We start from the raw sequence: 14643 nt of genomic DNA, 5'->3' as shown, positions 1-14643 counted from the left end.
AGCTCAGGCTGTTCCTTCAGCCTGAGCTGAACTTTGTGTTGTGTTAATTAGCAAGTGTAAGCATCCTAACATGCTACATTAAGATGGTGACCACAATAAACATTACAGCTGCTAAACATCAGCATGTTAACATTGTTATAACCATGCTTGCTAGTAAATACACAATCCAGTATGAAGCCACAAAACAAGGCCTTCTTTACTTTCATATATCATATTTATTCAGAGTAAGTGCAGAAAATAAATACAAAACTTTTTTTGCAACATATCTGGTAAAGTGACAAAGACCTGCTTCTGTCAGGTTTTGCTTGTCAGAAAAAGCCTCAATTTACTTTTACAGCTTTACCTGCGGTTCAGAATTTCAGTCTTTGAAACTCCGGTGTAACGTGTTCTAACAAACTTCGTCTTGTCTCTTTCACAGTGGATCGAGGATGAATTTACCCATTTCCAAATGACTGTGAACAAAGTTAAACTCAGTGACATTTTTTTTGAAGTTCAAATGTGACTCTCTTGGATCCACAGTCCTCCAGCTGGAAGGGAACTGCTCATTAGTGGCATGACATGAGGAGGCATTGAAAAGATGGCACACGTGAATACATATTCCACGGGTGTGCTGCCAGAAAAGGTTTGTAGCGTCCAACTGACTAAACCGAGAAAATGTTTCCTGCATTATTTCCAGTTGATCTTGAGCAATTAGAAGATTTGACACCAGATTAGCATCTAAGTGCTATGGCAACCCCACAGACATACGGCTGACTGGTCGAGTCTCAACCAACTATCTTAGTAGCACGATCAGACACAACATAAATAAACAAAAACTGACAGAGGTTTGGATTTAAAACACCCACTCTGATACTCTACGCAAGTTAATTAGCTGGGAACCTGCGTAATCCTGGATTAATTACAAGGGCCATTATGAATTAGTATCATCAGCTGAGACCCCGTCGTGTATCGCAGCGATGAAGGCCTGTGTGTTGCGAGTACGTCCCGTAGAAGGCACCGGCGCTCTCGCAGTACAATCTCCTTTACTAGTAGTATCACAAAGAGACATTCGATGCCAACAAATATCACGTTGTCACGAGCACAGATTTAACAGCGACATTAATTTCAGTAGAAACATATGAGGAAAAAAAAGCAGACGAGACGGAGAAGTAACTAACGGAGGAACTCAGAAAGATGAGAGTAAAAAAACGAGGGCAGCCGTTGGAGAGACAGGCAGTAGAGTCCGTTTAGGACACAGACCAGTGTGTGTGTTCAGCCACAGCTATAAAACAAGACTACTTTATGGAGGTGTTCCCTCATCTATGTGCGTGTGTATTCAGTCATCTTCTATGTTAAGCTGCACTCAAAGGAAAGGTTTAACATTTTGTAATGTACGTTATGATATATTTCTGTGTGTATCTGTTTCTCATTCATCGCTGTGTCTGGAGAGGTCTAAGAAGGCAAAAGGGAACCTGTTGGTATGATTCTGTTTCTGTGTGTGTGTGTGTGTGTTAGTGTATGTATGTGACAGGTTGTCTAGTCATCCACTCCTATGTTGCGGAACAGGTAGGACATGGACTCTCCGTTGTGGATCCGGCGGATGGCCTCGGACAGGATCATGCTGATGTCAGCCGTTTTGATCTTCGGACACTGAAGCTTCTGGAGCTCGTGGGGAATTGTGTTGGTCACCACCACCTGATTAAAAACAAAAAACAAAAACAAAAAACAACAAAAACAAACAAAAAAACAAAAAAACAACAAAAAAAAAACCCAGAGCGAGCGAGAGAAATATGAGACGAGAGAGACGGGAGAAGTGGAGAGGAGGGGGAGGAGCCTGGAAGGAAACAAAGACACAAAAAAGGTACAAACTCACCTCATCGATCGCAGACTCCTCTATGAACCTGGGGGCGTCTGAGGAGAGGATCCCGTGTGTTGCCATGACGTATATCTTGTAGGCCCCTCTTTCCTTCAGCGTCTCCGCTGCCGCCACAAAACTGTCGACATCATCGATGATGTCATCCTGCGGCACAAACGGATCTGTCTCACCCCGCGGAAGCGGCATGGCACCCAAACACTTTTGGTCATGACTTTGTGACGTGCGTTTACTACATCCTCCTCCTTCATTGACCTAGTGACAGTTCTCTTAGCATTAATTAGTTCAGCTCAGGTAAAACTCAGCCGGAAAGTCGTTCCAGTGAAAAGAGGGTCAGTTACTACTGCACTGCGTTAACATGTCAACATATACTCGTGACAGCATGCTCACATTAGGTTGTCATTTTCAGACTTGAAGTGAGCTCTAGCATCTTTCTCTGAAGCTTCTTGATGGAGATTCAGTTGAATTGTTTTACATTTCCAGTTTTCTGTGCTGGGATTATTTCTGCATTTATCTAGAAGCTCGGGGCCTTTTTACTTAGAAACAGCAGTTAAAAAAAAACCCCCACAAAACGACGCTTGAATGGACTGACTGGGATTTGCCCCTGTCCAGTACAGTAGATGTTATATTATGCAAACAGACATTTGCAGATGCAGATTTTCATGGCAGAGCATTCACATTACCAGCTGTGTGAGAGACAACTCGTGGATGACTTTTAAAGAACTGGCTGCTTTAAACCAGTGTGAATTACACAACCTGGGTTTTAACCACATGCTTTCACACAGTCTGTATTTTCATGGCTAAAAACTTGTTTTTTGAGATCACAGTGACCTTGACCTTTGACCACCAAATTCTTATCAGTTCATCCTTGGGTCTGAGTGAATGTTTGTGCCGAAATTCCCTCGACCTGTTCCTGAGATATTGTGTTCACTAGAATGGGACAGACGGGAGGATGGACAGAGGGAAGACCTGAAAACATTCTGCCGCCGAAGAAGACTTCAATAAAATCTTCTCTTTTTTTTTTTTTTTTAAAAAACAGTGCACAACAAGAAAAACACAATCTTGTTAGAGTAACGAGAGCAGTAACTTTCACAAATACATCAAGGTGTATTCACGCAGCGAAGCCCTGATAATACTCTCACCACTATGATGGCGATGCGTCCTCCTACGTCTCCGACCACAGTGATGGGAGGCTTCTCTTTAGGGATCAACACTGGAAACAAAAATGAAAGGACGCAGAGACGCAGTGAGACACGCTGTATTTGAACTCCTGTTATTAAGGAGTTCAAATGCTATTTATTATTGGCAGTGGTTCTACCTGTACACGGTATATTCCGCTAGATGGCTCGGTGTTTACATGCCTTATCTTTGTTAGTGAGTGTGAGTGTGTGTGCGCGCGCGCGCGCGAATTACATGGTATCTCCATGCTGGGGTGAATGGCTCCAGTAGTCTTGACGGTTGGTGGGGAGTGTCGCCCGTCTACCTGGTCTGACTCTGCGTCCTGAGCTTCGCCATGGATCACCGCTATACCCAGACGCAGCCGTTCTGCAAACGACTGAGCCCTGCACACACAGAAAAATGGAAATTCAATGGCTGTGGAAAAATAGTAGCTATGCTCCTTTATCTGAGGCCTTCGCTTGTTAAGAGGATGTAGTGCATCAAGTACAAAAACAAGAAATGCACAGAAATAGAGTAAATAACCTTTGTTTCTAATACGAGGAAAAGTCACTGCGTACAACATGAACAGCTCTGACTTTGGCACCCCCTAGTGGTGGTGTCGAAAAAGACACTGTGGCAGACAGCAATGCTGTAACATAGGTTTATGATGAACGTGTCATTAACGCTTCAGATATAATGAGTTACAGCTCAGCAGCTCAGCAGCTCAGCACAGGCGTGCAGAGAACCCACCTTTTGGCAGAAGCTGGGGATTTGGCCACAATCACAGCATTTCTGTAGTCAGGGATCTAGAGGTTCATGGGAAATAAAATGCGGTAAATGCAAATGAAGGGTCAGATTTGCAGACAACAGCCAAAACACATCTGTTAGTCCACATCCTGAAAGCCTTTTCTCTTGTAACGCTGAGAGCGAAACCTACTGTTTTTGCTGGTCCAGTTATGTAAACTAACCAGCCAAACATGGTTATGAAATAATAGGCTGATCTTCTACATTTTTCCTCATCCTACTTACAACACCAGGGCCAACTAGCTCTATGCTGCGAGACAAGAACAATGCGCTCTCTTTATTTCCATGTATCAGCTGCCGTGGATGACGTGTAGCTTCAGCCTCAGTCGCACAGCATCACGTGTGCGGCCAACAAGTGCATATTTAAGACCAGTTTCATATGGTTCTTGATTCAGAAGGAGAAAAAAAAAAATTAAATGAATCCCATGTAAAATGAAACTGAATGCCTGTTATGGTCAGACCAACAAAAGCAAGCAAATTATCTCAATTTGGAAAAAAACTATTTCTAATGACATAATTAAATGAGCCTGGTCCTGGGTAAGCAGCGGAAAACAGACGGATCGACTCGTAAAAAAAAAAAAAAATTAGCTTCCGAGCTACAGCAGCAGCAGGCCTGGTGGGTCTGACTGAATGGTCAGCCAGTAGGGAATGGTCGCTGACAACAGCATGGTCCCCCAAATATCGTGGGGGCAAGGTAGGAAAACAGCTGCATCATGCAAATCAAGTTGTGCACGTGTGCGAGTGGCGTTACCTCTTCCTGTATGTACTGCAGCAGGAAGGGCGAGGCTCTCAGATTGTCTACTGGGATGTTGAAGAAGCCCTGAATCTCTTTCTGATGGAGGTCCATGGTGATCAGGTGGGTGAGACCTACACACACACACACACACACACACACCGTCAGATTGACAGCACTGATGCTTCCGGTTATGATAACACACCTCTTCCCCAGCAGCCATGACAGCAGCACACTTTCATGTTAGCCTGGCAAATATATTGTCATATTTCACTTTCCAAATATTTGAAAGCTCCTGTTAATAAATGTTACGAGCATGCTGTGGTCACAGCTTTTCCTTTGTTGTAACCTACTACAGGTGACTCTTCCGCCGCTTTCTGACTCTCCTACTTTGCTCCTGTGTTGTGCTATAAAGCAATCCTCTCCCACTCACCAGCTTTACACATCATGGAGGCAATGAGCTTGGAGACGATGGAGCCCCTCTTCCTCATCTTACACTGCTTGCTGTAGGGGAAGTAGGGGAGGACTCCCGTGATGCTTCTGGCACAGGACGTCCTGCACGCGTACACCATGATCAGCATCTCCATTATGGTGGTGTTCACATCCCTGGAGAGAAAAGATGGAGGAGAGTTTTAGGAAACGTGATCGGAGACGTGTCGGGAGGAAAACAGCCGAAACTTGTGTGTTTTCTTTCTTACTTGGACACTGTCTGGATCACAAAGACATCTTTGCCTCGCACTGACTCTTGGATCTGTACCCGTGTTTCTATGGAAACAAACGGGGCGTGAGAAGGAGAGCAGCAAGACGACATGCACACGTAAACATTAGTTCAGTCACACACACACACACACACACACTCCTACCTCATAACAAAGCCTGCAAGGCCTGTCAGCTTCATTTGAGGGCTGAGCCCTTTGTGCCTCACACACCACACAGTGTGGAACTGTAGATACTAGCATTCCAAAAATGTGCCTCCCATGGAAAAGAGATTAGAAAACAAAACGCTTTCTGGCCCGACAGAGTCACGGCTGCCAGTGTGACTCTGTCTGGAGAGTGTTAGAGAGTTAAGGTAGTTTGGGAGCTAAGAATCTGAAACTCTGACCGACTTGATGAATATTTAGCTTACTACCTCTAATACTGTGCTACTAAACAGAATTTAAGAAGGGCCATAGTGGCTTTGGATGATTTAACTACAACATGTGTATATTCCACTGTACAAACCGGACCGTTTTCAAAGTCTTTCAGTATCCCTTTAACTTATCTTGCCTGTACTTGAACCTTGCTTGAGATACGTAGCCTGCTGAATGCTTGACTCTTAAACTTTCAATAAAGTTTTTCTGATTCTGACATTAAAAAGTCTACCTGAGTAGTCTGCCTGCGAAAGCACTGCACCGACCGGGTATTCTGTAAGAAATCTAATTCACAAATTCAAATATAAGCAAACACGGACAATATAACGTACACTTTGTAATTTCTTGGTTGTCGCTACGGTCGTCGTCTCTCGTGTCATGCGCATGGACTTAATTTGAGCATTTGGTTTGATGTAGAACATGTCAGAGAATATTGACAACTGCAGTTGTAATTTCCCGTGGCCCAAGGTGACATCTTCAAACGCCTTGTTCTGTCTGTCCTGGACCCAATGATATTCAGTTTATTATTTATGTAGGATGAAGAAAAGCATGAAACCAGCAAATATTTGAAACTTTTTGGTCTTAAAAAAAAAACAAAACAAAACAAGAAATTATACATCTTCCGATTTTCAAATGTTGGTGATTTTTCAGAAAAGAAAAATAAACATTAACCTCTCATCTCATTTTACTAAAAAGTGTAGCCACTGACTTGAGCAGCAAAACCTAGAATAAACTTGGTCTTGACTTTGTCAGTGTGACATAACAAACAAAGCCTTTGTTCTACTGGGAAACCTGCCTGACAGACATTTTAACTTTAAAACTTTAAATCTTCAATTCTACAATATTTCTGTAATTTAGGTTTGTAGCGAAAATGACTGTTTTCTTGCGACAGTGACAGGTAGCGCATTTAAAGCTTATGGAATATTTGGTAAAATGTAGACAAGTAAAGTCAAATAAAAAAATTTTGAGGTTAATGGGCTTTGACTCTCTGCCACTTTGCTTTCAGAGAGTCAAAGTATTACATTTACCAGACTTGGACTTAAAACTACTACTATGATGCTGATAAACAAGTCAACCCTCTGCAGAGGAATGCCAAGTCTGTGGATGAACATTCAAACAGTAAGTCTGCAGCCGATCCCGTTGTAGGCTAGAGTGTCCTAACAGCAGGCAAACATCATCCAACATTAGCCTGTTATGTAACAGACTTTCAGTGGGTTCACAGAACGTGCTGCTTCAACTCCAACAGCTGCACACATTCACACAGTTTACCGTTTAACAATCAACCTGGTGACACAGACAGTAAGACAACTCTGTCAATCCTTTATCCGTGTCTTCCCACCACACCAGCAGCATCAGACTAGCAGTCCAGTGTACCGTGCATCCGCTGCCTTGCAGGGCTGAGCGATGTTTAATGAAACTGTTAACTAACAGTGTTTTACAGACATTGCTTGTGTGATTTAGGACAAAATTTCCATTTTTTCCTCCCCCCCTTTTTCACAGTTTTTAAATCTTTATTGTGCCAGCAAATGCTGTAATACAGCACTTTGCAGCATTGTTGGTTTTCTGATACTGTTAACCAGTTAATCTCACTATACAAATGACGGGGTCTTTGCTTGGATAATCTTGCTCAGGACAGGTCTCATGCATATTTGTCTGTTTCGAACCCAGGTGATCCGTACCACCAATCTGATCACCCCAACTTCCCTATTAATAACCAATGGTTTACCACGAGGTCCTGTGCTTGATCCTTTGTTGTCTACAATCTACATAAACAATACTGTTATTCCAACACAGACTTATGCAGGTGACGCAGGCTCGTATGCATATGACTCTTCTCCAACTCAGTACGTCTACTTGAGTCTGCCTTTCACGCTTTCTGCAGAGACTCAAACTTGTACTGACTGCTGTTGAACGCTCGCCCGCACTGAGACTACTTGAGTGAATCAAGGATGTGCTAACATGTAAATATCTACCCATGCACAAGCAGTCATTCCTTGTCAGACATCATCTTACCCCTGTTAGCTTCCTGGTATACCTGCACTTTGCCGAGCTCCACCCCTAACCGCCTGAGAGAGAGGGACAAAGAGGAGGAGAGAGAGAGAGAGAGAGCTTCAGCTTAGGTTTTAAAAGTAAACCGTGCTTCAATGGAATCAACAGAAAAATAATTTAAAAAAACTCTTGTTGCTACAAGTTATAAGGTTGAGGTCTGTTAATATTCAGACAGAGAGAAGGACTGTTAGGAGCAACATTTGTGTTATTTTCTCCAGAACATGAAAACATACATTTCAAATTGGAAAAAAAAAAAAAAAAAAAAAAAAAAAAAAAATGTACATACGATAAGTATATTTAGATTTCTCTGTTCTTAAATTGCCTCTCTTAGCTTGTGACAGGCTGATCTGCTCAGTCTGCATTCTGCCCATTTTCTCCCCGATAGCTGTTACCATGCAGCGTTTTACTCTCGCTCCTGTCACGCGCACACAGAGCATGAAATTTACTGTCTGATAAGCCAGGTCACATGTTTGTTTTCTAAACATGCAGCACAGACTCTAACGTCCTTGTGGAGTCCAGGACTGCATCATGTGCATTTGCATTTGGTTCAGCATTTTAGGAATGTTGTGTTTACAAATAACATGATGAAATCTGTTGCAGTGTTGCAGCTCATCATGGGGCTACAGGTGGTGAGGTCAGTGATGAATTTCCATATCCACCCTTTGGCTCCCCCTGGCCGGAGAGTTTCTTGTCTCTCTACATTTTGAAGAACTGAAGTACAACTTAAGGGGTTTCACTGCTATCTTATTACTGAGATGACATTCTGTAGTAGCTCATGTCGAGCCACTTACCTCCATGAGCACAATCTAATTACTGGTAAATCAGCTATTATATATTTTATTGTCTATTTTAAGTCTGCCGGGGGAGCACTGTGTGACAAGCACTTACAGTAATATGAAAATATTTTGTATTATTATTTCACTCCCTTATTTTGTTTATGTTTACAATAGATTTGTGTTTCTTTATGTTTCATTTATTAACTAAGAAAAAAATGGTATCCTTCAACAACAATAATATAAAATACTTTCTCTCTCCAGTAAAGCATACTCATACTAGCATGAGCTACTTTTGGATCACTGCAGCTATGGCGGCGGTGGGAAGAAATAAATAGATAAATAAAAAAAAGACACCCACTGCATTCTGTTACCAAGCGGCAGGAAACACTTTGCCTTTGAAGTGTGTTTTGCACAGTGATGATATTTTGCTCTAAGATTATTGTCTTTTGTGAAGCTGAGCCACACTAGCTCTGGTCGGCCATATTGTAAACACTGAACATGCACTGGCGCATGCAGAACCAACTACTCAGATGGAAACACGGCACATCCAAACGTATCTTTCAGGAAGTAGATGTGAAAAAAAACACACAAAAAATTTCCTGGTACATTCAACAGCTGCACAAGCTGCTTCTTCTCTTTGTCTGAGACTAAGGAGGCAGCACACCTGTCCCCAAAGGGCTCATGTGGGAGGTTTGCTATAAAATAAACAGTTCTCCACTTGTTTGTCTGTCTGTCTCTTTTTAGTATGTCAGCTATGCCTCCTTTACTCACTCTGCAATCCTCTTGCCCAGCTCACGGCTGGAGGGGTGCGAGTTGGCGGTGAAGATGACCAGGCCACCCTTGGTGTGGTTCATGTCTCTGGGGTCTCGGCCGCTGCTATCCCCACACTCAGGCAGTGGATCCCTGGGCACCCACGCTGCGCTGAGACCTTCCTGCAGTGGAGGGGGAGAAGCGGTTACTTCCCTTAAAGTCTGTGTGTCAAATTTGTGTCATGAATCTCAAGTAAAGGAGGAACAGGAAACACATTTTGGTCAGTCTTAAAAAGCATACAATAAAAAACTGAACACTTATTATAAACATTTTTTTTTTTTAAAAAAGCAGTTTTCAGATAGAGGGATGTTTAATATTTAAAGATCTATTCTTCCTCAGTGTACACACATTCATGAAAGACAACTGGAATATAAAAAAAAAAAAACTCTTGGCTTTGCTGAACTTACGCGCAAACACAATCTGCAGCATAACAATCTTTAAGACACTCTCCGTTTAAAAGTTTCGATCCGGACAAACGTTCCTCGTACCTCAGATTGGGACCGAGTTATTTAAGAAGATTCCTGCATGCTGAATGACAGCATGGTCCAACAACACACTACTGCAGATGAAATTCTGCATTTTCAATGAGGCGTAAATCCAAAAAGCTTTTGCATCTTTGAAAAAGCTTAGCGCTACTTCACATCTATAGTTATAGGTTATACTGTATATTTCCATACCTAATATACAGTGTGAAAAAATCCTGGAGGGGAGAGGATGGCTGTCCTCCTTTCAGAGAGCTCATACAATGCATTTCCTCCCAAGCCTAAAAGTACAACCAAATGTGCGTCGCAGAACTTAGTTAATATTACATATCAACTTCCTACTGTGAAGTAATCCATAAACACAATTATTAGTCGATTAACCAATTAGTCCATCAACACAAAATTAAGCGCAAACTACTTTGAAAGTCACTTAATTCTTTTAGTTGTTATCATTTAGTCAAAGATGCCTAACACTTGGTAACTGCTGCTTCTCAGATGTGAGCATGTTATGCTTTTCTAAAAACTACCTTCTAATGGCACTGGGTTATGGACTGTTGACTGGACAGAACAAGTCATTTGAAGAAGCATTTTTCACCGTTTTCTTGCATTTTATAGAATAATCAGTGGTTGCGACCCTAACACATGCCAAGTCAAACCAATCATAAGAGAGCTAATGAGCTTTTACTGTGAAGGGCCGCCAGTCTTTGGAGCGTCCTACCTCCTTTAACAACCGTTTCCATCTTTCACAACCTTCCTTTTCATACATGCTACCTCTCTTTGTACCGATTTACAAATCCGCTGTGTATATGTATTATTCTGTTAACCCGAGTGTTTCCAATTATCTTTGATTTTGAGGCTACTTTGTATTTTGTTTTCAGGTCTGTGTAGCGTTATCAGGCTGTATGTGTGTGTTTTGTGTCTGGGAGCGTGTACAGTCTATGCCACACACACACACACACACACACACACACAAACACACACACACACACACACACACACACACACAAACACACACACACACACACACACACACAAACATACGCTTCAGGAAGTTTGTAGAACAATAACACCGCAAACAAAAAAGGCTGGGCAACAATCAGATGCCATATGTCACCATGTGCTACCATAATATATACGCTTTACGATAACTGGATGGGCAATCGTTGCGTTAAATACGCAGCTTAGAACAGAGAATTTCCTTCGTGGAGTCAATGAAGTAGATGGGAAGAAATCGTTCATCCTAACTATCATCAGTCACGACATTAGCTTCCTCACGTAGCTAAGCTAACGGGACATCACTGGATTTTGCGACAGCGCTGTCCATGACTCGATTCCGATGAATGTGTTAGTGGGTTAAACTGTGGGCTGAAATTGTGGTTGTAAAGACTATCATTATAAAATCTGTCACAATGATGAATTAGGCATTTAGGTAAGCTCGTATTAAATGTTTGGCTGTGACATCACGAGATAGCGTCAGCTAACGTTAACAGACAATCACTAACGCGATAGCTCGCAAGACATAATCTTGCCATGGCAAAGCTCTTGAATGCGCGAGTTGATTTTTCATGCACCAGAAAGCAAGTCTGTCTATGTAGCGGGTAGAAAACACGATAACGAGTATCAAATAAAATGCAGGACGATGATAAATCCTCACCAGCTTGTGTGTTAGGTCCGGTTACAACCTGCAACCGACAGTATTTGATTTTACAAGCATGCAGCTCTTTTCAACCTGTTCCCCTTGTTCTCCGACCGACTGCGAGGTTTAGTTTTGATGGACGTACAGCTCGACCAATCACGGGCCAGAAAATGCTGACGGTAGGTCTTAAGGTGCATTCAAGGGTTCTTTGTAAACCCGTAAACAACAAATTCACCAGAGAGAAGTGATGTATTATCATCAATACGTTCAGTGAGGTTTGCTCAGTTTCCGGAGATTTTGAACTCAACTCTCTCCGGTGTTTCAAAAGTTTAACATCATTTCCAAAATATCAGAAAGCAGTGTTGTGCTAACAGGTGTTATTAAATAACTGGTTCTTTTGCTGATGGTGATAATCTACTTACTTAAAACTTGTCATAACAACAACCAGTTGTATATGCATACTTCAGCCGCTGCTTTATATTTAAATGGGCACAGAATTTTACTCTTGGCATAGTCTCTCAGTAACTTTTATCATTTTAACATAACGGAACAACATTTGATAACGAGAATAAACACCAAAGCCCTCCTTGTATGCCCTGCGACTAGCCACTTGGGGGCAGTGTTCTTTTGTGGATGCTTCACACAACATCCTTCAGTTTTTGATAAATGAAGGGACTTTCAAGTGTCCAGTAATCGTGGTTTTTATATGTAAACACGTTTGCCTGATAAGATTTATGATATTTTCCCCGTGAACTACACATTAAACAAGAACAACTACTGGAAATATCCCAAAACACTGTCAGGATGAGTCCCTGCAGAAAGAGATGCTTTTGGCTTGAGATATAAAGAGATGGTACAAACAAACCTCATGCAGTAATGAGAATGTAATACTCAAACAAAATTCTTTTCCCATACCACCACCACTACTACTACCCTCCATTAAATATGCATCTGAGGAGCTCTTCTCCCGCTGCTGCTTCTTTTTCCTCCTTTTCCTTTCATCTGCTTTCTATCATTCAAGCTGTCCTTGTCCTTCAAAGCATTGCAGAGTCTAGCGTTTGCTTCACATCACTCAGTCCCCGTCTTGTTTGCTTGTTTGATTGACTGTTTGATGAAAGGGTGTGTCTGCAGGCATCTGCATGTGCACAACCTTCTCACTTCTCCAGAGAAAGCACCAGGGTAAAGAATCCCCCCCCCCATCACCAATACACAAGCCTTAAAACACACACACACACACACACACACACAAACACACACATACACGCACACACGCACACACACACACACACGCGCACACACAGTGAGAGAGAGAGAGACAGAAAGAGAACAGAACTCTGTCTGATTGTAATAGATATGGCTAAGTGGCTCGTGAATATTGCTCGTATATTGGATCCTGTCTCAAACCCACTGTTCCTGTTCAATACGAGGAGAAAGACACAGAAAGGAAGAAGAAAGAGGGAGATGGGGGGGGGGCAGGTAAACTCTCTAAAATGAACATTTGTATATCAAGTGTTAGTGTTAACACAGCTCCAAGGTAAGTGAGCTGCTTTTGCGTTAACAGGGACAGATTTATAAATACTCACTCAGTACCATATGGGCTACTTTTTAGTGTTGTTACATAACACACTGGATATGTGGAGGAGGCAGAGAGCAGCTTCCAAACACTGCATACTGCCCACACACACACACACACACACACACACAGAATGGAGGGGAGAGTGGAGTAAAAAATCTGGAGGAGGTTGGACAGAGAGAGAAGACATGCTAGATGTTGTCGAATTCACTGATGTGTGCTCTTCTCTGATTGTGTTTATGACCACAGCATACATGTACATTAGGCGACGGTTCCTGTGTAAATGCAGGATAGCGGGTTCATGGAAAGATCGACTACTTGAAAAGGCATTACATATTCCAAATTCATAAACTTTGTCTACTCAGGTATGTCACCTAAAAATGGATGTTAAAGGAATAGTTTGACATTTTGGGAAATATGCTCATTCCCCTCCTTGCTGAAAGTTAGAGGAAAAGACAAATACCACTCTCATGTTTGTACTGCAAATATGAAGCTACCACAAATGGAAAGCTATCTTGATTTAGCATAAAGAGCTGGCTTGCCTATGTCTAAAAGTAACAATACCTACTGCCAACACCTCTGAAGCTCACTGATTGAACAAAATAACACACAGTCTCTATGCTAAGCTAAGCTAGCCTGCTGCTGGTGGTAGCTTCATTTTGACCGAACAGTGAGAGTGGTATTGATCATCACATCTAGGCTAACTATTGAAATGTTGAACCCTTGAATAAAGAAATCATGGGAAAATGAAGGAAATGCATTTAAAATTGAAAATGTGTAGCCAAACAGCGTTAGTGCTGTGGTGAATGGGGACAATGATTCTAGAGGCCATAGTGGGCGGGACAACAATGAAGTTAAACTCAAAATAAAATAAATTAAAAATGTAGTAAGATCAAACAATCATTTTTGACCTTCCAAAAGTTAGCAATAAAAATGTACACCTCTGCTTTAGCTTTAGACACAGCCGTTCCTTGTCATTTACTCACAAGCTGGAATACTACCTTTTGATCAGGGCACTGAATGGTTGATTCCTTTTTGATGGAATGCCAGGTGAAAGAGTTTGTACTACATTCCTGTACCCAGTTATTATAACAGGGTTTCCAATTGTTGCCATTCAATAACAGCAACATGTACAGGAACCTTTTTTAAGACAGTTGTACAGGATGATCTAGGTGTATGATGTTGCTGCTTGAATGCCATTTAAATATTGCTGCATAATCTGTCTCTGCAAAGTCTTTTTATCCCTACGACTGTCTTCAAAAATCAGGAGAGCCAATTAGTTGGCCATCCTGATTCCACCAGTTAATGAGAACCTAAAAATGACTGACCATCAAGGTAGTCAATGAGTAAATGTCCATGAATGAATGACAATGGTAAACGGACGGCACTTATATAGCACCTTTCTAGTCTAATCGACCACCCAAAGCGCTTTTACACTACTGCCACATTCACCCATTCAAGGGTGAAGGACACTTCAACATGCGGAGTGAAGGAGCTGGGGATCAAACCACCGAACGTTCCCGTTAGTGGACGACCACAGCTGCCCGGGACACGACAGGCATACTGGGTTCACGCCATGTTGAAAGAACAGAAACAATACGAGTCCACAGCCTTTCAGCAGCGCTTTGAGACTGTAGGTA

The 14643-nt window shown here is 42.1% G+C and overlaps 1 protein-coding gene across 1 annotated transcript; it reads right to left on the bottom strand.

Moving 5' to 3' along the window:
- Positions 1-195: 195 nt before the first annotated feature.
- Positions 196-11569, bottom strand: LOC120807464 (phosphoribosyl pyrophosphate synthase-associated protein 2). The gene is made up of 11 exons (XM_040159538.1): positions 11449-11569; positions 9274-9434; positions 7691-7743; positions 5246-5312; positions 4981-5153; positions 4566-4681; positions 3761-3816; positions 3266-3414; positions 2995-3065; positions 1853-1999; positions 196-1674 (listed from the first exon to the last, which is right to left on the bottom strand). The coding sequence occupies exons 2-11, from the start codon at positions 9354-9356 to the stop codon at positions 1516-1518; spliced, it is 1074 nt and encodes a 357-aa protein (XP_040015472.1). The 5' UTR covers positions 9357-9434; positions 11449-11569; the 3' UTR covers positions 196-1515.
- Between the last annotated feature and the right edge of the window lie 3074 nt (positions 11570-14643).

The sequence above is a fragment of the Xiphias gladius genome, chromosome 3, assembly GCF_016859285.1.
Source record: "Xiphias gladius isolate SHS-SW01 ecotype Sanya breed wild chromosome 3, ASM1685928v1, whole genome shotgun sequence".
NCBI lineage: Eukaryota > Metazoa > Chordata > Actinopteri > Istiophoriformes > Xiphiidae > Xiphias > Xiphias gladius.
This window is presented reverse-complemented; position numbering and strand designations above follow the sequence as displayed.

Coding starts and splice junctions, on each gene's coding strand:
- LOC120807464 (XM_040159538.1), bottom strand. CDS start 9,356: ATGAACCACACCAAGGGTGGCCTGGTCATCTTCACCGCCAACTCGCAC. Junction 2,000..2,994: donor GACGCATCGCCATCATAGTG/GTGAGAGTATTA, acceptor TTTGTGCCGCAG/GATGACATCATCGATGATGT. Junction 1,675..1,852: donor AGGAGTCTGCGATCGATGAG/GTGAGTTTGTAC, acceptor GTTTTTAATCAG/GTGGTGGTGACCAACACAAT.